The sequence below is a fragment of the Pseudoliparis swirei genome, chromosome 18, assembly GCF_029220125.1.
Source record: "Pseudoliparis swirei isolate HS2019 ecotype Mariana Trench chromosome 18, NWPU_hadal_v1, whole genome shotgun sequence".
Lineage (NCBI taxonomy): Eukaryota > Metazoa > Chordata > Actinopteri > Perciformes > Liparidae > Pseudoliparis > Pseudoliparis swirei.
In genome coordinates, this window is record NC_079405.1 from 24805810 (window position 1) to 24829196 (window position 23387).

General features: G+C 44.7%; 1 protein-coding gene across 1 annotated transcript; it reads right to left on the reverse strand.

Moving 5' to 3' along the window:
* Positions 1-9185: 9185 nt before the first annotated feature.
* On the reverse strand, positions 9186-23324 carry zgc:113054 (uncharacterized protein LOC541322 homolog). Its single transcript, XM_056438094.1, has 9 exons — positions 23192-23324; positions 22039-22271; positions 21683-21919; positions 21532-21606; positions 21197-21411; positions 19490-19700; positions 18229-18301; positions 15709-15826; positions 9186-13840 (listed from the first exon to the last, which is right to left on the reverse strand). The coding sequence occupies exons 1-9, from the start codon at positions 23205-23207 to the stop codon at positions 13645-13647; spliced, it is 1374 nt and encodes a 457-aa protein (XP_056294069.1). The 5' UTR covers positions 23208-23324; the 3' UTR covers positions 9186-13644.
* Between the last annotated feature and the right edge of the window lie 63 nt (positions 23325-23387).

The following is a 23387-nucleotide window of genomic DNA, read 5'->3' on the forward strand; positions in this document are numbered from 1 at the left end:
GCCCAGCAGCAACGACGACTGGGACTGCGGTATCTTCGGTTCCTGTCAAGACGCCGGCGACTGCCTGGAGTTGGCGATGGAGATGTCTGAATTATGCTATCACTAGTGCGAGAAAAAACCCCGCCGACCGTGATGAGAAACCGGTTGGATGATCAAAGATCAGACTGTTCCCCGTGTGAAGTGGAGGATTTCGGAGACAATCAAATCGAAGCTGTAACATGCACCGTTTGTGATATTAAAAGACCAATAAATGTATACATTACCCATCTGTTATGCATGTGACCGTGTGTTTATATGCCTCCCGAATGAAATAGACACCACGTCAGTCGTCTTTAAGAGTGGGTCGTTGCTAAACCTCGCAAATAAACATTCCTTCATCTCTGACCTCGTTCTTGGTCGTGACATATCGTGACTGCAACGATCGCCGTCGACTGTAGATGCTGAATGAATGAATGAATGCCTTTAACAGCGGGACGAATGGAGTGCCTTGAATTCCAGTCATACAGTACTCGGTCGCCACGCAGCCAGGGAGCATCGTCCTCGCAAACAATGCAGTGGCCTCGAGGCCTGCGCTGCTCTGTTGACACGCTGACACGCCAACAAGCGCTCCAGCTTCAACACGATAGTCTTTCTGAAGTATGGAGGGGGGAGAAAAAAGAGAAGGAAAAAAATCTTGAAGCCTTGTCCCCTGTTGAGCGCGCCTATTTCAGATCAAGTGCCACTGGAAACACAGGAGCTGTTGGATATGGCATTTGTAGGACACTCGTCCTTGCCGCTCCCCTCGACCTCTGTTCTCAAAGACAGTTCTCTCGAGCGGTGGATCACTGTTTGGATCACTTCAGTCTGAAATATGTCCTTGTCACATCATGGGAAATAGACACAGGAGCACGGCTGCTATGTCAGTGGCGGAACAGGACACAGGACAACATTGTACTTAAGCGCCGTGTGTTTCCCAGAGAGGTCAGCGCGGAGAGCCCAACGCAAGAGTTACTGGATCATCTTCCATTACCAAACATTTGTTTTCTGCCATTACACGTGAAGGCCGAGAGAGTAAACCCACTCTATAAACGAGGAGGCTGTTATTGCGCCGTCTCCTGCTGTCGCGGGTATACGTGGAGGTAGCGGCGGAAGCGGGGAGGTTTGGACCTGAACTGCACGGGGAGTTAGATGATTTCACCATTAGGTGTAACGCAGATGTCCTCTGGTCTATCATTTCACTTCACGTCTTTCATCTCCGTAGCTCAGAAGTAGTTTATTCTGGAGTTGCCCACGGAGACTAATACTGTACACAGCCACTGAGAGCTAACGTTTATCACCGAATAAGAAAAGGTTGTGTTATCGGTTCCTTTCAATTTCACCGAATTTTAAATTTCAATGTGTATTTCACATTCTGAGGTCTTAAATGATCCATTTTACCCGCTAGTACGAAGCATGTCAGATCTGTTATTGATGCATTATCTTCAAGACATTTCAAGCCAGTTTCTTATCGAAAATTTATTTGCAGGAAACTAGAAAGTTGCTTGATATATTGAATGAAAGATGTGTATATTATTGTGCAACTAGAACAGGTTATATGTGTTGTATAATGTTTAAAAGGGAGCTACCAGATGATTTGCTGAGAGCTTGTTTTCACTTATTAGGCTAGCATACTCCTTATTATGTAAACTTGTTCCGGGCGTTAAGCTAAAGTAGAAGCCCATATGACTTGCTCAACAAGTACATATATATTAGCAAAACTTACTGAAGCTAACCAGTTAACATCATGTATTTACGGCTAATACTGATCACCACTTGTTTGCATCGTCGGGCTTCAAAAGAAGCAAAATACTCCATTGCATCAACCTCTGTAACCGATGCAGTGGAAATAAAAACAACATATTGTGAGCTTTAAAAAGCTGTTATTTGCAGCAGGGCTGACATTCACTGTCAGTGGCAAGGACACATAACCCGTGATGGCTATGACACAAAACACAGAATCTTCTGGTACTTTGATGGTCCTGTTTTCCTCACAATATTCTAACATTTAATGTCTGATGTCACATGATGTCTGTAACTAACTGTTGACCATGTTACATCTGTGATAGCATGTGAAAGGAAGGAAATGTATTCCCTTTTTTGGAAACAAATGTTCAGTTTCCACTATACTGACAGCAGCACACGGAGGATTAAAAGGGACATAACGGTCTAATTGTGTCCTGTATGCAACCCTGAATATGTGTTTATATTAACATCCTGATGACATGACATATTGGTCAAAATGATTGTTTACTAACATAAGAACTGAGCCTTGAGGCAAGTATGTGTTTCGCATGTGCAGACTTTTCTAATAGGAAATGAAAGTTGTTTGCCGGGTAATATTCAAACCAGGCGGGAGCAGCTGCAGAGGTAATAACACAACCCTCCCTCTTTTAGCTACACAACTTTAATCAGTTGTGTTGAAAGTAGCAGTTTAGTCACACGGCACAAACAGGGATTGGTCTGCATTCATCAGGAAATCCTTTCGTGCATGAAAGCCAGACTGAAACCTTTTGTTCAAATTCTATTAGAATCAGTTGCTCTTAAAAAGGGGAATCAAAGGGTTTAGATACAAACAAGACATTATTTATATTTCCCTGTACTCAATATCTGAAGAAGCTAGAACTTATGTGTCCTTTCCGCACTATTTCCCGCAGGACGCTGAATGAGGACTGTTGTGTGTTCGCATGTTTTTAGATGGAATCAGTCCTCTTGGAGAATTAGGCTCTAAACTGTGACCACGCGAGACCTCCCGAAAGCCGCACAGAAGCTCAGACACCACTGACAGACCGCAAAAAAAAAGAAAAAAGAAGTAGATACTGCACATGCTGTGCAAAATTATACATTGCGGGTTACATCTACAGGGAACAACGCTTGCGACCAATTTTCTCATTACCTGCTGCAGCACAATTACAAAGCTGAGTGCTCGAGCTGATACTGCTCCATAAAACCTATCGGGGGTCCTTTGTGGTTTTGGGAACATAAAGTGCGCTTGGATAAACAGATGCCAGTTTTAAAGCGAAAACATCTGCACGTCTTAAACGCGCTGGATCTCTTTCAAATGACCTGATGGCGTTGGGAGTCTCGCTTGGTTTTATTTTCTTTTTCTAATAACATCCAAATGGCCTTCCCTTTACAGGGCCGGGGCGCGGTGCGGATGTGGACAAGGTCAGGTGGTTTTAACATGCCGCACGACACGCGCGCCTTAACGGCCGCTCGGCGGATAGAGTCAACCCCGTTAGCTCGCGTGCTAGCTTCGCGGCTTAATTCGAAACACTTGCGAGGAGAGGGTAAAAAAGAACCGTAACACTGAAGTGATTAGACGTGTTGTTGCTAGCGAGCGCACTTCACAAACGCTGCGCCCCTCCGCTGTTGTGTTTGGTGACACAAGACTCGCATTAACAAAGCGATCTAATCGCGTGCCGCGTCGCCGTGTTTACATGCATCTCCGCTCGCTAATCGGATACGAGGTTTCTTCAGAGTTCAAGGCCCTGATCGCTTCATTAGTGCGAGGCTGCTCTTCCTTCAGAGCGCGCCGCACTAATTCCGTCTCCCTTCAGACACAGCGCTGCAGCCCAGAGTGGCCTCCCGAGGAAGCAGCTCCATTAAATATTAATGCCATGTGTTTAGAGATTTTTTTAATTTCAAACAGCGGGTTTGTCAGCATCGTATGCGGCGTGCCTCGAGATGAGGTCCACGTGGAAAATGGGGTCCCGAAGCTTCGCGTATAGCATTGTGCCGTTGGAATAATTCAAGCTTGTTTTCTTTTTTTTCTAATGGTCTTTCTGTGTTAATATTGCCAACATGTTCACCGTGATTTTTCTTAAGCAAATGGGGCATTTCTAAGTGGCTGAGAGTAGCGCTCTCTGTACCTTCGCAGTGTCGCTGTCACAAGGTGAAGACTGTTTGGGAGCATTCAGCTTGACGTCACTTTAAATATGGCATGCATAAGCCCCCCCCCCCCCCTCCCATTTAGAGTGCCAACACAAGCTGCACAACACGGTCAGAGCCAAAATAACATTTAGCGTCACCAAATTATGACATTGGAAGACCGTAAACATAGTCGAGTCCAGGCCATTCACGTCACGTGTCTTTTCTGGACTTACATCAGCGGCATATATCTAGATTTATTAAAAATCTATCAAGAAATGTGTCATTTGTCCTAATTCTTTTTTTAATCATTTGTTCTATTGTCCTAGTTTACATGGCAATTTCACAATTACCCTCTCAAATGAACCTGACCTCGCTCTCATAGAGGGAAGTGGTGTGTGTGCGAGCATCATCCTCAATTAGGTCAGGGGCGTTATAATAGTACAGTAGAAAAAACGAACACTCCCACAACATCCTCCAGGAATTGCGCCTGACACCACTGACTCTCTTGATTCTATATTTGGGCCACGCGCGTGGATGTGTGTCACCCAAGACTACCCGTCTAATCTCCGCGAGGGAAAAAAAAGGAAAGTGAGTTGTGTGCCCATGGGCGGAGACTGTCAACGCACAAAGGGAGCTCCCAGCAGGCAGGGCAACACACAAAAAGAAACAGGCCCTGGGCGGGTTTTTATGATACCTTTCAATCAGCGGATGATTCCCAGCTGAAATGACAGGTGATTTGACTCAGCCTCCAATTAATGACCTCATTTTAACAATTAAGAGCAGAGGAGGAAGGGGAAAGCCCCGCAAAAAAAAAAGACAGCGAAGCAGCGCCGCGGGGGCCTTGATAGGAAATGGCGATCACGCTGGGTCGAACGTGACCGGAGCCCGCCGTCCCGGCTCAGGTGTTATTTTCTCCCTCCTTTAACCAGGTGCAGCCTGCAGAGAGAGAGAGAGAGAGAGCACATGTTGGTGGATGAGCTGGCATGGGGATGGGGATGGAGGAAGATTGAGGTGGGTGTTGCTCGTATAGGGTGGAAGGGGTTGACAAGAGGGTGGCATGGGGAATGATGGAGTGCATCAAGCTGTGTGCCCCCCCCCCTCCCCTCCAGCCCCCTTCCACCCTCATTTGCCGGCACCCCCCACAGCATAGAGGAAATTAAAGAGCTGTGTAGCAGGAGGAGAGGAGGGGAGGAGGGTGGTGATTTAGAGCGTGGCGCAGGGGGATGGGGACCCGGTGCATTGGAGTTAATTACTGAATAATGAGGAACAATTTATTGTGTTCTTGTTAGAGACATCAAATTGAATGCTGAATGCTGCCTATAGAGAAGAGTGTGCCTCCCTCCCTCCTTGTGCATCGGTTAGGAGTTTAACTCAAAGCCGTTAAAGGGCTCCTCCTCCCCGCCTTGCTTATTCCTCACCTTATAAAGTGGGGGTGTTGCAGCTCTTGTGGGCTGATGATGAGGGTGCTTATCGCATCACCCTCGAGTCCACTCTTCCCCAAGCCCTCTGGGTTCAAACCTAATGAGCGCGACACTGACTCGGGATCAGTCCGTTTTTCGAGGCTCGTGCTGACGACGCGTACGCTACAACTGACCGTTGACTACCCGCCGAGGAAGCTTCCCATTCACTCGGTTTATTAAAGCAAATGTAACGCTTCCGAATTTGTACAAATGAAACGATGAGTTCTCGATTTCAAACGGAGGAAGAGAAAATCAGTTTGATCAGCTGATAACTGTGAGCTACGGATAGACTCACGAGTTGGTTGGAAAAGCATCCGGCTGACCTTTTTAATGTTTAATAGCTGTGGAAGGGGTCAATGACGCTAAAGGTTTGAAGCTAAAGCTACTCATGTCCTAGAGGCAGTCAACCCTGTGACCATGCAGACCATGACCCATGTCCTCTACGTGGACATCTTCCATTTGAACATTGATCTGTTTGGCTGCTTCTCGGACAGAGGATTGACCAATGTGGTGTAGCTAACGTAACTCTATCTTGGGTAACGTTAGCCGCGGTTGTTGGAGTGGTAGGGGCTAACGCCTCCAAATTATATACAGCGCATGCAGGAACGGAGCTGCTAATATTGAACCCATGCTAAATGCTAAACTCTGATCGAGTAGCTTTCCCCAGTGTGAACTCAGTGAGCAAAATACGACACAACTGGTTGTAAACTGGGCTTTTTTTCTGTTTGCGTTACCCGTGGCACCAACAAACGACGTAGTCCATTAACAACGTGCACATTCTTGACATTGAGAAGGAACCTGGGATCTATTTACAGCCACAACGAGCTAGTTAGCAGGTCATGCTAACGGCAGATAAACCCATTCCTTCCACGTTAGCGTCTTTGTTTTATTGTTCTGCTCTTGCCACAGCCCCTTGCTGCATGGCTGGCTCAGCAAATCCAGACTTGACAGGCCTGCTGTGACGTATTTTGCATGACTATTTGTAGGAAAAAAAGATGATTAGATCAGGGTTCAGCCAAAACTATTTGTTTAATAAAAGAAAAGTTCACCACCGGTATAAATCATCCAACTGTAAAGTCATCATTTACTCCACAGTGTCAACCTCAGAGCAATGCTCACTATGAGATCCACATGCCTCCAGAAGAGATTACTCATTTTTACTGCGTTTTTTTAAGAACGCTTTCATGCTGCAGGAATTTCCTGCCAATAATTCTTTCATCATCACTGTAAACATGGCACTTCCGCTTATGGTGTTTGCGGCGCTCCTTGTGAAAGATTGCCTTGAGTATAACTTCATTTATCTGGCAGGAAAGCGCCACAAATAAAGGACTAATCTTGGCTTTCTTCTCCGCCAGAGAAAGACCAACTCTCTCCTCTCCAAACAGCAAAGTGTCAGACTTGTTATCAGTCCTTAGCCCAGAGTGTGAAGTATCCCAACTCTTTGATGTGTTAAATATGAAATCTGACCATAGAACAAAGCAGCTGTCAGCAACCCGGCACGTGTCAAAAGCAATCCACGGCAATTATTATTGAGTTTCTGTCGTGCGTGCATCTGCTGTGCAGACGCGGAGGTGTGTTACAGTATCGCAGCGCTAACAAAGACTTCAGACAGTCTTAAAAAAAAAAAAAAAACACAAAAAAACATCACAAGCTTTTCACTTGTCCTCATCAAAAGGGCCGATGTCGATGATCGTCTGAAAATAAAGTCCCATATGCACCTTTTGTCCGGATGGCAAAAAGACTTGGACACACACACACACACACACACACACACACGCAAACACACACATTCAATAGGATGTGTTAGTCGCAACACTGCACTGTGACCTACAGAATAAAAATGTAACTTTGTCAACAGGTGCCCCCCCCCCCCCTCAGTAACACAATCACTGGATCACAAATCATACACTGTAAATTATGAGAGTTGCATGCTGTGTCTCTCGTGACATTGAGAGGGGGGGGGGGGGGAGAGAGAGAGAAGGTGGTGGCTGAGTGTGTGTAGCCATGCTGTGAGTTGCCCAAATAGATAGGTTCCATCTGAGAGCGACGCAGCCTTCGGAGTGATCCCGCCAGACAGATGAGTGCTACTTGAATGTTAATGAGGGCTCCTTTAGACACGCATAAATTAAATGATTAGATGTCTGCAATCATGCGAGGTCCTTAGGTGTCCCCTATTTCTGCCATTTGGAAAACGCAGCGGCCCTTTTTATTTACGACGTGTGTCCCCCCCCCCACCCTCACCCAACTCCCCGCCCCCCGCGCACATGGCTTCGCCACCTGAGCAGCCCAACGCTTTTAAAAGACAAGTTTTTGTGTGTGTTTTTTTTATGACTCGCAAATGAATCACTATGGCAGAATCGTAAGAGACTGGGGGCCCTTCCCCTTTTTTTTTCTTCTTCTTTATTTTTTTTGTGGTTAAAAGACTAAAGGCGGGCGGAGGGGGAATTGTGCCATCCGCTGAAACAGGTGTACGCGTCCTGCGTCTGGGATGAAACCCGGGGACACAGCGAGAGCCTCGGGAGAGCTCGGGCCTCAGAGGACGCGCGATGGCGGCGCGGTCTCCGGTGGCCTGCCGCCCAACAACGCGTCTTCCTCCTCCTCCACCGGGTTCACACGCTCTTCATTCTCCTCTTTTTCTTTTTTTTCGAGTTGCAACAACAGCTATTTTCATCCTCATGATTGCATTAATTACAGCACAAGTCACGTCTCTCGGCTCTCCGGTGGTGTTTTCCCCGCAGAGAGCAGCGCGTCGGGGGCTTTCAACAAAAGGAAGGCAACAGTACATATACTCAGTTGGCACTTCATTAATCAACATACGGAATCAGCGCGGCTTGACACGTCGCGATGATTCCACCGCTGTATTGTGTTTTCTTGAAATAGTTTTCATGCCGTTTCTCTTCTGAAGGCTTTTAATGGGATTTGGGAGGAGACGCGCGGCCACGCGGTGTCCAAACGGCTCAGGATGGAGACATAAAGCCGCCATGATGGGCGGACTGCCTTTCTTTTGAATCATCAGGCACGTTTTAAAGACTTCTCATGGTCCCAACAGAAAGACCCTTATTGGTGCACTGGCAGCAATAATGAGTATAGCGCTGAAGTAGCAGTCAAACACACTCGGACCAAAGTAAGGGCTTTTTTTGTGTGGAGCAGGAGAGAGAGAAATTTCTCTTAAGATTCTCGCTTTCTATCCCCCCTCTCTATTTATTAGGGTAATGAATTTCCGACTGCAGTGCCAGTTCCACTGAGCCTGCTTCTCGGCCTAATTCTCTGTAACATTTCCTCATTGCCGCTGGGGAACATTATATGAAGGCAGGGCTTACAATACCATCAATATGCCCAAGACGACAATCGGACGTCTCATAGATATTAATGGAAGTGCAAATTAAATCAAAGTTGGAGTGCAGCTATCGGGGCCTATGATCAATGCCTTTTGCACAGTCAGATTTAATATGGGGTTTGTAATTTGAGTATCCAAACAAAATGTGCATCTTAATGGGAAAGATGAAAGTAATCCCACATGGGGAGGAAATAACACATTAGCTGCATTGTAATTAGAGAACTCGGAGTGCAATGTTTCCCCGGCTCAGTATTAACGGTGAATAAAAGCCTGATACATTTACAACGTGGACACAGGATGTGGACGTTTGGATTGTTTTTTGGACACCTCTTGAGATTTCATAGGAGGCATCTTTGAAAATAAAACCAATCATAATCATGTTTGGTAAAAGCATGGCTATCATATCTCATGCAAACAGTGAAGTAAGGGGGGGGGGGGGGGGAGAATGCAGCAGGAACACATCTGTGTTATTGCAGTCATGGCAAGTAATGACGGAAAAAAACACACCAGGTATGTTTTTATTTAATTATGACAAATCCTGCATTGTAAAGCCAAGAAACTTAGAAAGGAAAACAAATACAATATGTGAAACCTGGTTTTGGTCAAAAAAGTTCTAAAGAAAACCTATTTGTGCTATTCACCCCACATGCATACAAAGGGAATATGATATGGCCTAATAATGCAGCTTGACAAAGTCCTCACACTTGTATTTATTGGCAATCCATCCAAGTACACACAGCAGCCAGTTAAAGTGACCCCATGTGAAGGCACCACGTAGCATGAGGAGCGCAAACAGAAAAACAGCTTTTCAATGAATAACACATGAGATAACAAACATGGGAAGACAATGATCCAGTGCCTTCAGCGAGTCAAGTGCAACACACACACACACACACACACAGAACAGAATCGCATGAGAACACAAAAGGCTTATCTAACTTGATGCAACCTCTCATGATTACAATGAAACAGCAGTTGGAGCTTTTGGAGGGAGAATTTACTTAAATAAATAGACGTGAACTTGTAAATATTGTTCAGTTTGTGGTGTCGAGGGAACAATTAGAGTTGCGTGACATTTTTTTGAGGGGGGAGGGACGCCAGTTTGCTTTCTTGCCGGCAAACATGAAGCTGGTACGAGCAGCAGATTAGCTTAGCTCAGCATTAAGACTGGAATCAGCAGAAGATTTGTCCGGAGGCAACAAAACGCCTAGCCACGCCCCTAACCGCTGATAGAGCAACTTGTGCCGATATAAACTTTGTAAATATAAGAACAAGTTTTCATGAAAAAGATACCGGATACTTTTTTTTCAGACCACAAAATGATGCTTTGCGTCGTCACCCGGTTACACTGAAATAAATGTTCTTATCAAGATATTTCACCAAATGAGTACTTCATTTTCACCCAAAACGTCAAATTATAGTTCCTTACATGTTTATTATATCCATCAGAAAACCACATATGAGCAGGCGGAAAGTAATATCAATGCGGAATTAAGTGTGTTTATTACTCTCTCAATGTTTTGGAATAGATTCATGTTATTTGTAACATGGCTCTATGGAAATAAAGTGTTTTGAAGTAAACCTCCACCAAACAGCACACATGGCCAAAACAGACAAACATACAGAGTATGTCTTCATACATTTTATCATAAATGTTGTATTTGGGTGTTTTCCATCAAACGTATACAGTTACAGAGTACTAGGAGACATCCAGTTGTATCATGATTTTTTCAGTGATATTGCCTCTGAAATTGATATTTTTTATCCTAAATGAGAATAATAATAATAATCTTATTGTTTCCTTCATTGGTTCTCTATTTCCTCTCGAATGGTAATATAGGTTAGTTTACTTCCAGCTTCTTCAAAGGAGACCAGATATAAAGGAGCCATCCCTGATTCATTTTGGGTATGTTATTTTAGCCGCTTTTTATTCCAAAGGGACAAAGCGAGGGGGTTTAGGAGGTGAGCGGCTTTACTTTTGTTTGGAAGCTAAATGAGGATCAGATTTTCCATGAGGTAATTAGTCAAATTGAATCAATTTGGGTCATTGAGTTAAATGTTCACAGTTTATTGGAAGATAAATGTTGACATTTTCCCTTCGCTGTTGCGCAGTCCCACCTCAAGATGATAGCATCATGAGGGGGCTCAACTCAATTTATAAGAGGTACCACATTTCATCCTCAAACATCTCACTGAGTGGGTATGTAACAGGACGCCATAATCCATCAATAAAAGTGTATTGATATTGTCAAATGTTAATATGTCATCCATAAACCCTTGGGTCCTCTGAGCAGGCGGTGTCACCGGGACACCGCCTGCTCAGCGACACACATTGCCTCATCGTGTTGTTCGCCATCGACCCGGGTCTCCCTCCGAGCGCCTGCTGCTGTAAAATGTTGCACGCCGTGACAGAGCCGGGCATTAATCAAAGTTGATTTCAAGTGTGAGGGCGCAAGTGCCCTTTTTTTTTCTCCCCCTGCCGGAGAACTGTTTAGCACAACAGCGCTTTGTACACCAGGGTCCCGCTCTCGGCAGTGTAATGGTAGCAAAAGGAGGTCATAAATAATGGATTCAAGATCACTTACACTTCATGAAGCAGGCATTCGAGGCGATATCACATTCTGCTGCTCAAAATTATAGATATGGTCTTTTTAGCTCGCAATTGTAAAGGAAAACAAGGCCTCCAAGTGGGCCGGGAAAGAGTCTCGTCTGTGGTGCAAAACATGACGACGAAAAACAAGTTTAGCTGCTGGATGATGTCAGTGAAAAGCTGGTAAGAGCAGCTTTTGATCTCAACTGTGCATCCCTTCTGTTGAGCTGGGCTGCAACAATCCCCTTTATCTGCCAGATAACTGTCAAAACGAACAAAAAAACTAGCTGGGATCCTATTTGTATTCGGTAAATTTGGTCCGCAGATGCAAATAGATTTAGTAATTTATCATTTATAGTGTCACAGATTCATATTTGCGCTCCATCGTCTCTGGACTCTAAAGGCTGCTCCAATCTCCTCTTGAAAAATTATGAGAATTAACTTCTTTTTTTTATGCATTTGAAATGCAACTGTCCACTATCAAACCACTTTTAATTGAAAATATGAGTATTTGTTCAGGCTTTCTTTGATTGTCGCACACTTTGAGCTGTTTGCACACTAGAATCGGAGAGGTGTACTTATTGCATGTCATGCACGTAAAGACAGGGTTCACTGTTATTACCTTTAGATGATAGCAAATAATGTGATAACCTCTCGTTGGAACGTTGTATCCTCATGCTGCGGCTGCCTGCCTTTATACTGCCCCTCAGTGGCAAAAGAGGCAAGTGCCCTACAAAAAAAGAAGACAATTTGCCTTTGTGTGAACACATTCAGCGAGACCTTGCGTGCAAACTTTGATATTTTGACCGTTAAGTACGAGGATAAGAATCCTAATAATTTCTAACGTGCCAATGCAGCTGGAGATAAATAGCACGGAGCAGAGGAGGTGATCAGATCTCACTCCATATCTTAATGGGATCCTCTCACACGCCATTTCCATTAATGACCAATCCCTCAATTATGTAAATCAGCGACTGGTCACTAACAGTGAGAAGTTGAAGTTTTCCCACATAAACAGCAACAGTGTCACATTGCAGAGGGCGCTAATTGGCCGCTACTTTTCCTATAATTGCAGCGTCTGAGGTCACGTCCTCGAGTGACCTCTCCTTTAAGTATTGTTTTTCAGCGCACAAACAGTTAATGGAGCAATTAAGATGGCGCTCACAAGCACCACTTGTGTGTGTGTGTGTGGGGGGGGGGGGACCATTTGACCAGGAAGTGGTGGAGAGAGGCGCACCGGGATGCTGTAAATCCTGCACACACGGTACAAGTCTTGGACCAGAGGGATGTGGGGGGAGCCAAGGTGCACGACACAACTCACCGGCATCACTGATCCAATCATTCTGCTGCTCTATTTTATGTGAACATTTAAACATATATACACACTGTAATAACGGGCCGCAGACACTGCAGCTCATATGTTCCAATTTATTTGGTCATTCAGAAATTCCACTGGCGCATAATAATTAATAGCATGCAAAGAAGCGGCGTTTTTTTGTTGTCGTCATAATACAAAACCGCCATATTATCCTGCAAAAGCATGTTGAACGTCATTTGTATGAAACAGTGCTACAAACACAAATAGACTTTCTTTCGTGGGCGTCAAATACGAGTTTCTTCCAGTGTTTTTTGAGACAACATTAACAAAGATTGCGACACGTTTCAAGGCGCAGTAACAGATTTCTTCTTTTTTGTTCACAGACATTTCTTTTGTCCTAAAAAAACGTTGAAGTTTCAGACCGTGAAAATACGTAATTGGATAGACTACACAACTAAAAATCAACGGGTCTTTTTTGATTCCCAGCGGCTGAAATGAGTCCCTGGATAAAAAACTTAAACATATTTGTTTTTGCATGAGGATAGCTGCATTATCAGAATAGCTACGCTACGATCATAGCTACGTTACGATCATAGCTACGCTACGAGCGTAGCTACGTTACCGAGCTAGCGAGCCATGGTAGCGGCCACGTCGATGCAGTTGACGTTCATTGCTCGAGACCAGTGATGTAGTTCACTGATCGGTTTGATTGGACAAACACCATTATGTGTAATTCATGGCACGCTTCAAACAGGATCAAAACAATACTTTTCTTTCGCCACTCTGAAATAAGGTCCAATGGGAGACACCAGAATGGGCGGGACATTGCCTCTCTATACAGGAGCAAAGAAAAAAGAAAAAACGCTAACATTTATCTTCTTCACACGATAAAACAGATTTTGACTTTGAAAAAGGTTGAACAGATTTAAGCTTGACTGATGCGAATGTATCGAAAAGGAGATAATGTGAATGCCACCTGTTTGGGAGACTAATCCCGGGAGAGCGAAGAGGAAAAATAAAGATATCTAAAAAAAAGTTTTCATCTCTTCATCTACCACAGACTTTGCCCACCCTCTATGACTAAGTTATGCCCTGTCATGTAGTCGGAGGCGTCAGATGCCAAGTCGACCACTGCAGCTTGCAGGTCTGTCACTTGAGCCAGTCTACCAGCAGGGATATCTGACAGCCAGCGCTGCACCAGAGGCATCAGACTCTCCGAGTGGATGAGAGGGGTGTCAACAATCCCCCTGAAAAGAGAGATGGTGAAAGAGGATGGGGGAGAAAGAGGGGGGGGGGGAGAGAGAGAGAAAAAAACACACACAATGAAATCAGAAGGCATCACAACTCCAGGAGCCAGGAGTGACAGCGTTGTTTCAGAGCCACCACTTTGGTGACAAAAATAAACCCAATTATCCTTTGAAGAAAGGGCATGGCATCTCTGATGGTGTTTACTGCTGGCACATCTCAGGAAGAGCCCACGGTTAAGGGGGGGGGGGGGGGGGGGTTGGGGCTCCTGCCATGATTTGCTCAAGGCCTTCGGTTTAAGCCCTCTACATTACATGCGACTCGCGATTGACTTGCGCTTCAGACAGTATTTGGGTGGGATTTACGAGAAAAACAGGTGTTTCGGTTGAGCGACAGCAATATTATACAAATGCAGTTCCTTCCACACACAGAAAAAGGTATCACAGAGCTTACATGTGAATAAATATGTCAACACGCCCGCCTGCGCCGAACACGAGGACGACTTCTGACTCCCAACACGACGTGACGTGACAGTGACTGAAAGCCAGCGAGGCCCGAAACCATTGTTCGTCTCATCCTGGCGCCTTGATATGGAATTCCAACATTTGGCTAAATTAGCACTTGCAAGGAGCGTGTGACACCTTGGTTAACATATTCCACCTCAATTATATTTCTCCTCAGCTGCCCTGTTATCTGGAACCTTTGCTGGCAATCAGAGGTACTGTTTTCCCTCAGCCAATTTTCGAGATAATGCAGCTTATCACCGCTGCGGCGAAAGTTGCCAATGGAATCGGGCTCCAGTCAACCTCGCGAGCGCTAATTGTGTCCCCTTTTCTTTTTTTCCCTCTTTTTTTATGCATATTTACCGACTGTCACTTCAAAGAAATCAGCGGGCCCATTGAGACGACCGGTTAGCGAGGGGGAGGGGGGGGGGGGATTGCTTCTGTGCAAATTAAAATTAGCAAACAAGCTGCTGATAAATAAAGCCGAGCGGGTGTGAAAGGGCTTTGTTCTGGGGCTGTGACTGGACCTGGATTTTTGTTCAGGGATGGCTGGGGCTAAGGGATGCTCTTCACCACACACACACACACACACACACACACACACACACACACACACACACACACACACACACACACACACACACACACACACACACACACACACACACACACACACACACACACACACACACCTACCTTCCGGTGTTCTCCTCCTTTCTTGCCCCCCCCCCCCCCCCCACACACACACACACACCCCCTGCTCAGCTTCACAGACAAATAGATACAAACAAGGCGCCATTGTTGCACCGAAAACACTCAGAGTGAGGTTGCAAATGCGATTCCCTAATTGAATAGAACAATTAGAGCAAGTGTTTTGGTTGATTCATCCCTCAAGACGTCATCTAATTAAGCGCGGATGTTTTGTTTGAGGACCTAAATTAGTGCATCGTTCTCAAACGGGGGGCTCTTCATATGAAAAGCAAAGGAACGCACTAATCAGCACTTTGCGGCTCAATCCTATCCAATCAATTTTATGTATAAATTTAAATGTCGACTAAGTGTCTCAGAGAATGTAGTTATAAAAGCCTTGGCTGACCCAGCACTGAGTGATACCAGGTATTCGTCTTGTTTCTGGAAGCAATGGAACAAATGTTTGTATGTTTTTTAATCCCGAGTGATTTTTTTGGCTGCAATGGCTGGACCGGTGTCCTCGTATTGTATTTTATATATTGTTGTTGTATTTGTGTTTGTTGTTTTATGGACCCATGAGTCTGGAATAAAGATATATATATATAAGCCCTCGCAAAAAAAGAAGAAGGTGTATTTGGTACAAGAGAAGAAGGCGGTCAAGAGTCGGAGGCACTTACGGGGAGATGCAGTTGACATGCACTCCTCTATCAATCCATTCAGTGCCCAGAGTCTGAGTGAGTTTGACCACTCCGGCCTTGGACGTGTTGTAGGAAAGCTGCTTCTGTGGATGGGGGACTGCGTGAAAAAAAAAAAATCAGTTACCCGTAACAGACACAACACGTGGGGGTTTCTTATTCATAAAAGATGACATTCATTAACAACGGATGCACTTTTTACAATTCTCAGGTGGTCATTTTTTGGAGTGATTTATTCATAGTGGAGAGGCAAAAAAAATGACAAAGCTGACAACATATGCATTTTATATTGCAGCTCCTGCGGTTTCTCGTGGTCGCCACAAAAAAAAGCCTCTTCCATTAGCCGCCGGGCACTCCGAGGACGAAAGCCATGTACAATTAATTGCTTGTAATGTCCAGTTATGCTCTGTCCTCAGCAACAAAATAAGGCAGGCAACCATTTGTTTGCCTTGACCATCACAGATGCTGCACACTGCATGGGATAACGGGACAGGGGCTCATTTTCTGTCGGTTGATTAATCATCACAAGGAGGGCTCCAAGTTACATACAACTTTAGTAGTTAACCTCGTCACCCGCCGATCTGACTGCCAAATGGCTTCAGTGTGAGGCCGGGATGATAAATACCGGCCAGCTGCGGAGAAGCACGCGGTCCTGGGGAGAAGAAGGAAGAAAGAAGAAGGGGAGAAAAAGGCAGCAGCATCCCGCGTACATTGGGATTAAGATGCGAAGAGAGATTTTGCGAGGTGGATGTAAAGTTTTGGGGGAAAATAAGATGTTTAAAAAAAAAAAAGCAGGCTGGGGCAACGGAAACCGTAGCTGAAAGCGCGCTTTTATAGTAGGATTGTGTGCAGAGTGCGGGCGAGATAGCAGAGGATGGGAAGGTTGGGCCGGGCTGGATAAGGGGAGGCTAGGACCTCAGAGGAGCAGGCGAGGAGGAGCGGAGCCCAGGGCTTACCTGCAGATTGAAGGTGAAATCCGATTTATCAGGACAGGAAACACAGCTCAAAAATGCCTAATAGCACTAATCCTCGCTCAAGACCTGATGATACGGCCCCAAAATACCATTCAGAAAATGCCTTCATCCTTTAAATAAACCTGCATTGATGTTTTTCGCACGTCTTAAAGAGCAGTAATCCCCGGAGAAGGGAAAAAGGGAGGTAGAAGGAGAGCATTCTCCAAAGCCCTCTTTAACATTCACCCTGCTGCTTATTGCCCACTTCAAGTGGGAGAGAAAACATGCCCTCCATCAGGCACGCCGTTTGCGTTTGAAATTCCTCTGGAGTTCAAATGATGCACTCTTTTTTTCCTTTTTTTTTTCTCCAAAATTGGCGAGATCTGCAGGTACGAGCGCGAGTGTCTCACGATCCCTCCGTAAGGTCGTCGCGCAGCCGAGGGTGATCGTATCGACTTGGATATTTCCTGTCTGGGCGTCTTTTGAACTGCTGGCCGTTAGAAGAAGAAGAAGAAGAAAAAATGGTGGTTGGCGGTCGCGTTTGTGTCTGTGGAGGAGGGGTTAGCGGGCGCACACGTTCTATTCAGCAGATGGACAAAAAGCTGTCATTGTGCATTTTAATTGGCCGTTTACGGTTGCTTTTTTTGGGGGCTTCCACTTGGCTAGAACAGGTCCCATCTGATTACACATTATGACAATATTATAACAGATGTCCAGACCAATAAAGTGAATTCCTGAAGGACTGCACGTAATGTGAGTAATTGATCATTTTTGTTGTAAAAAACGCCGGCCATCTATTTACCAGCATGCCCCTGCGGTCGGGACCGGTGGCCCATATGGCGCGGCAGGTTTACTGGCGATTTGACTCTACTGCTGATGAAGTGTTGCTGTTCCTCTGGAGGAACCTGTTGGATAAGGGGGGGGGGGGCATTAAACAGGGCTTTTACTAAGAGCTCTCACTGAACTCTGAAAGTGTCTTCCGCTGTTCAAACAAAGGCTGCAGGCACAGGAACCCGGCCACTCCCGAGTTGGACCTCAGGTTGCCTTCCACATCCTCCAGACAGCTCCGCAGAGAGGGGATGTTTATTATGATGCAAAAGCGCCGCGGCGAGACGCAATCCCCGACACTTTCCTGCTCTGCTTACCGCACGCAGGGCCTGATGCGTCGCCACGCACACACACACACACACACACACAACAGTTTAACTGGGGTAAAAGTTGAAAAGGAGAACAGTTGGCTTATCCGGTTTGAAAAGTAGGAATACCTATATATATATTTTTTTGTTGTTGTCCTCATTCCAACTGTAATGGTCCAGAAGGCCGTTCTGACGACTTTCAGTCTGATGATAAAAACTATTTCATGTGATGTGCACTCCCGCACATTGCTGCACAGCACAAATGTATTTAACTCTCCCTGCCTCCCCTCTCCCCACCTCTCCTCTTCCTCCTCCTCCTCCTCTCGACCCAACTCTCCACGCCAAATGGGGAGATTAAAAGCAGACATGGAGGGGCTCCAGAGAGAAGGTGGGGGAATAGAATCATCACTCACCTATTAGACTGGCCATGGAGGCTGTGTTGATAATCTTGCCGTATCCTTGCTTCAACATCACTCGACCTGCTGCCTAAGGCGAGGATTCAGGGGGAAAGGAGGCACATTAAACACCTTATTATTGCACGGATATGCTGCCATAAGCCTGAGCACAGATCAACACAAAAACATGAAGTATATCCAAGGAGACAGAAATCGTGGTTAAACAACATTTGGGTGGCAGGGCGTATTTAATATAAATATATATATATATATATATATATACAGACACATACAAATGTGGTCATACCCTGACTAGTTCTGACAGAAACAGACGGAATCAATTTGGTTCTTTAGTCAGTTTCTCTCACGAATAGATGGGAGAATTAATATATATATATATATATATATATATATATATATATATAATGATATTTAGGCTCAATGTAGGCTAATTCTCAATTTTTAACATTTTAAATGTGAGATACATAACTAAATGTAATCATGTAAATATGAAAACACATGGAGCTCTGCAGCTTTGCATCATCTGCCGAGCAGTGGCTTCACTTCATGAAAAATGATGCATCACCAAAAATGTGTGATTTTGAGATTTTTTTGATAAAGTAAAGTATTAATTGTTCCTTTGCAAGTGAAGAAAATTCTGCAGCTTCCAAAGCCACAAATACCATTAAAATACTTTCTTTTTTTAAACTTGTGATTTACTAACTTGCTCATAACAAAGTTAATGTGATCTGTAGAAAAACAAATGCCTCTATCACACACGCACACACACACACACACACACACACACACACACACACACACACACACACACACACACACACACACACACACACACACACACACTTCTACATCTGCTACATTCGTTGTTGTGCGTTTAAACTTGAAGTTTAGTCAGATTCTGCACAATAATTTCAGCTTCTAAAACATTAGATACCTTATAAAATCAAGCTGTGTACAATTTGCACAACATTTAAAAGCTCTTTAAAAAAAAATCAGAATACTCTGATTTTTTTTCTGATCTTCCAAAAATCCTACTCTTTTTCATAGCAACAGTGAAGTGTTCATATTGTCCGAAGCAGAATGTGTCCTTGCATCTAATTTTACAGCAGCATGTGACTTGAGTGAAAATCTCATGACACTATTTTTGGAGTTAACATAAATTTAAACAAATTCTTCCAATCGATTTTTCGGTGTGAAAACTGTACACCAATACAATAGGGAATAAACCGGTGTGTGTTTTACAGCTGGTGACACACACCTGGCAGCACCTGAAAGTCCTCCTCAGGTTGACGTCGAAGGTCTGGTCCCACTCCTCCAGACTGGTGTCTTCGCTGGCCGAGTTCATGTTGATGCCGGCGTTGTTGCAGGCGACGTGGACCGCCCCCCATCTGGAGACAATGTCGTCAATCATCCTCTGAACATCGACCGATTTGCTAATGTCAGCTGTGATCGAGATGGCAATGATGCCCGTGTCCGAAAAACATGGTGGTCCATTAGAAATACTGTTGTTGGTTTTTTTACATCTTGTAACGTGATGCATAGCTTTATTTTGGAAATTACAATGTGTTTTAAGATGTGTAAATAAAGGTGAAAAAAGATATAATATATATATAAATATACACAAACAAGTACATATATATTATATTAAACGTGTCATTCTTGATGAAGAAGATTTTAAATGACATAGCTGGGTTCAGAGGAACATGTTTAACCTGTCGCGGTATGTTTTCTGCTTGAGTCTGCTGCCACCTGCTGGCAAATCCTGAGCACACTCGCAATTTATGACATCAGTCAAAGCTTTGAAGTGAACAAACCCAGTTTGCATGTATTCATGGCGTGATTGAAGATGTGCTGATGTTCTACCGATGGATGCTGGAGTACCGACACTATAGATGGACCGCTCTCACGTCAAAATATACACAAGGACTCATGTTGACTCTGGAGTGTTGAGATTGACATGTGCAACCGAATCTACACTAACAATTTAATGATCACAAGCTACACTCTGATTTTGTTGGAGTGTCAATTAGATGTAAAAGCCTGGAGCCACGTATCACGATCCTTTTTGGTTTTGTTAATTTTAAGTTTGTAAAAAATTTAATAACTTTAAAAAAGACATTGTGAGAAAAACAAACAAACAGGACATGTAATATTTAAAAGGAAGCTAAACCTTAGTACTAAAGTACTTTACTTTATGCAACACTCAAAAAAGAGAAATACAAAGTAAAAACCAAACCAAATTAACGAGTGTGTATTTTACAGGGGGGAGTAGAGCTTTGACTTTAAGTCCATTAATGGAAAACGAAAAGGCATCAGTAACTATTTTGATAGTTAATTATTAGTGTCATTTCTTTTAAATGCAAAATTTAGCAATATTGTTGATTTCCAACATTTTCAATGTGAAAATGATCTGCTTTCGCTTGTCTCGAAAATGACCGTGAACTGAATATCTTACTAGCTTTGGACTGTTGGTGGAAATTGTGCGATGCAAGCTTCATCATCTTCCTCATGTTTTACATATAAAAATGAATCAGGAAAGAAAATCAGCCGATTACATAAAGTTGGTTGCAACCCTATCAGTGTGTATGTGCGGCTATACTAAAATAAGTGCAACTGTGTTAAAATGTCGAGCCCGTTGCCTAGTGTGATGTTGTGAAGCCTTTTTTTGGATTCATGGGTCAACTTAATGAGGGGACCAGCACCGGGATGAGCAGCTCCTACTTAAAGGGAGCTGTATGCAAGATATAGTGACCTCTAGTGGTCAAGTTGCAGATTACTGAATACCCATCCGCTGACCCCTCGCTTCCCAAGCATGACGGAGGTGCCCTTCAAGTAGCATTAACATGTGGCCTTCTCCAGAGGCAGCATTTGATTCACTTTTGGCGGACTCCGAATTTATATGCCGTTTCTGTTAATAGAGACATCTATATCCTACACACTGGCCCTTTAATTGACCCCCTTACCTTTGAGGAAGAGCTCTCCAGCCACCGCCTCGGCTTTGTCTCGGTCCAGGTCAACCACGGCCACCTTGGCGCCTGCCTCCCCCAGGGTGTGGGCGAAAGCGCGACCTATGCCCTGCCCAGCACCCGTCACGTAGGCCACCTTTCCGTCGAGGCGCATTCGATCGAGGATGGGGCGCCCCTTGACCCCGCGGAAAACCTCGGCATCCGTTATTTTACTCTGTAAAAAAAAATAAAGATCAGTAAGAATGAGGCTGAGTGAAGGTGTGACGGCGGCGGTTCGATCCCATGTCGGTACTGGCTCATGGAGGTTTGATCGTTGGGGTTATCTAAACGGTACGTTGGTCCTTGAGCAGTCGGAGGACACAGACACCCGACGGATAACACTGATGCCATCTCGAAGAGGGATGATGACCTTTAAAACAAAACGGACATTGTTACAATCAAAAATAAAATCATACTTTAAAAATACAAACATGTTTCAAAGGTACCTGCTCCACACGTGGATCATCTCGGACAAACTGGTTGAATTCTGTGAGCGCCAGCCCGTTGGCGTCCGTCGTGTCTTGAAGATAGACCTTGGCTTTGAACAGCGTGTTATCGACACATATGACCCCTCGCAATGTCAGCAGACTGTTGTCCAGGATAAAGTTGTAGTAGTTGATGTAATTATCCTTGTCAGCATCGATGACGACCACGTCAAACTGCTCACCTGCAGCAGCCAATTCCTGGAAGAGACAAAGAGGTATGACAAACTGTCCGTGTGCCCCACAGGCTGTTAACTTATTGACCCCCCCCCCCCCCACACAAAAAAGGGAAAAAATAAATGATGGATCGTGTCTCTCACCTTCAGGGTGTCCATGGCGCACCCATTCCTGACAGCGATCTTCCTGCCATGTGGAGACTTGTCAAAAATGGGCTGAGCAAATTCTTTGAGGTACGGCTCCAACTCGCAGGCGACTAAGCAGCCGTCCTCGGGAAGCCCCTCGGCCATCGACAGCGCACCGTAGCCGGTGAACATCCCGATCTCTAGAACCCTCTTGGCCTGACTCATGTGGACCAGCATCTTCAGGGTTTGACCTGGCAACAAAAAAAAACGTTAGCTCAATACACTAAACCACTTAATGCAATGGCTATGCATGTGGTGGTACGCATGTCCAGAGCCTTCTGCAGCTGACGGGTCAACTCCTCGGGCACGTTGCCACTCGCCTTAGCTACCTCCGTGGCTCTCGTCAGGAGATTCACAAGGATTTCCACCGGGGTGTCGGGAACTAGGGGGATAAGGGGTCGGGGGTTTTAGTTCAGAGATCAACTGCTCTTTCCTGCTCCAATAAGATGTAGGGCGTGGAACTATGTATCATATCAAAACAAATCCTTGCCCTAATTGTTATATTAATTGAATATGTTTATGTAACACTTTATTTCTGTTCATACATATGACATCTATTGCTTCTGTCAATCCTGGGAGAGGTTTTTTTTTTACTTCAGTTCTTCCTGATCCGATCGTATGTGAACAGATTGTAAAGCCCTCTGAGGCCAACTTGTAATTTATGATATTGGGCTAATATAAAAATGAACTGAATTAAATGGTCTGTGAAAATAGCATGTGACGTCATAAGATGAATTTTTTTTTTAACAGCTAATTGTATCCAGAAAAGTCATGCCATAATGTGTGTAACTTTCATTACTCCAAACGCGACTTCAAATGGTGTGCAGCCAGTGGCGTTTCTACATTAGGGGCAGGTGGTGCACTGCCTCACCAGATCCACCAGATGACGCTGTTGTGCAGAAAGCTCAATACATTCGTACTTCACTGTGTTCAGCTATAAATAGTCAGCTTATATTTAACCCCACTAAGTGACATGCACGCGCGCACATACGCACACGCACACACTCGGTCACACGGGACTCCGGTGGAGTTTGTGAATGCGTGTTGAAGCTCTTACGATATTTACTATGACCCCCTTGCAGAAAAAAACTTGTAAGCCAATATTCCTTACCTTTTTCGGCCGACATGGTGCGCGTGTGGGCGTGACGCGCTCGGGATGTGTCAGTGGAAGCAGCTCGCGAGATACTGGCGGACTGTTCGCGTACCAGTGGCGTCCCTAGGCTAAAAAAAAACCCGGGGCTAAAGCCCCGGATGTTTTTTAATTAGCCCCGAATGTTAATTTAAAAAAAAGAAAAAAAATAAGAAGA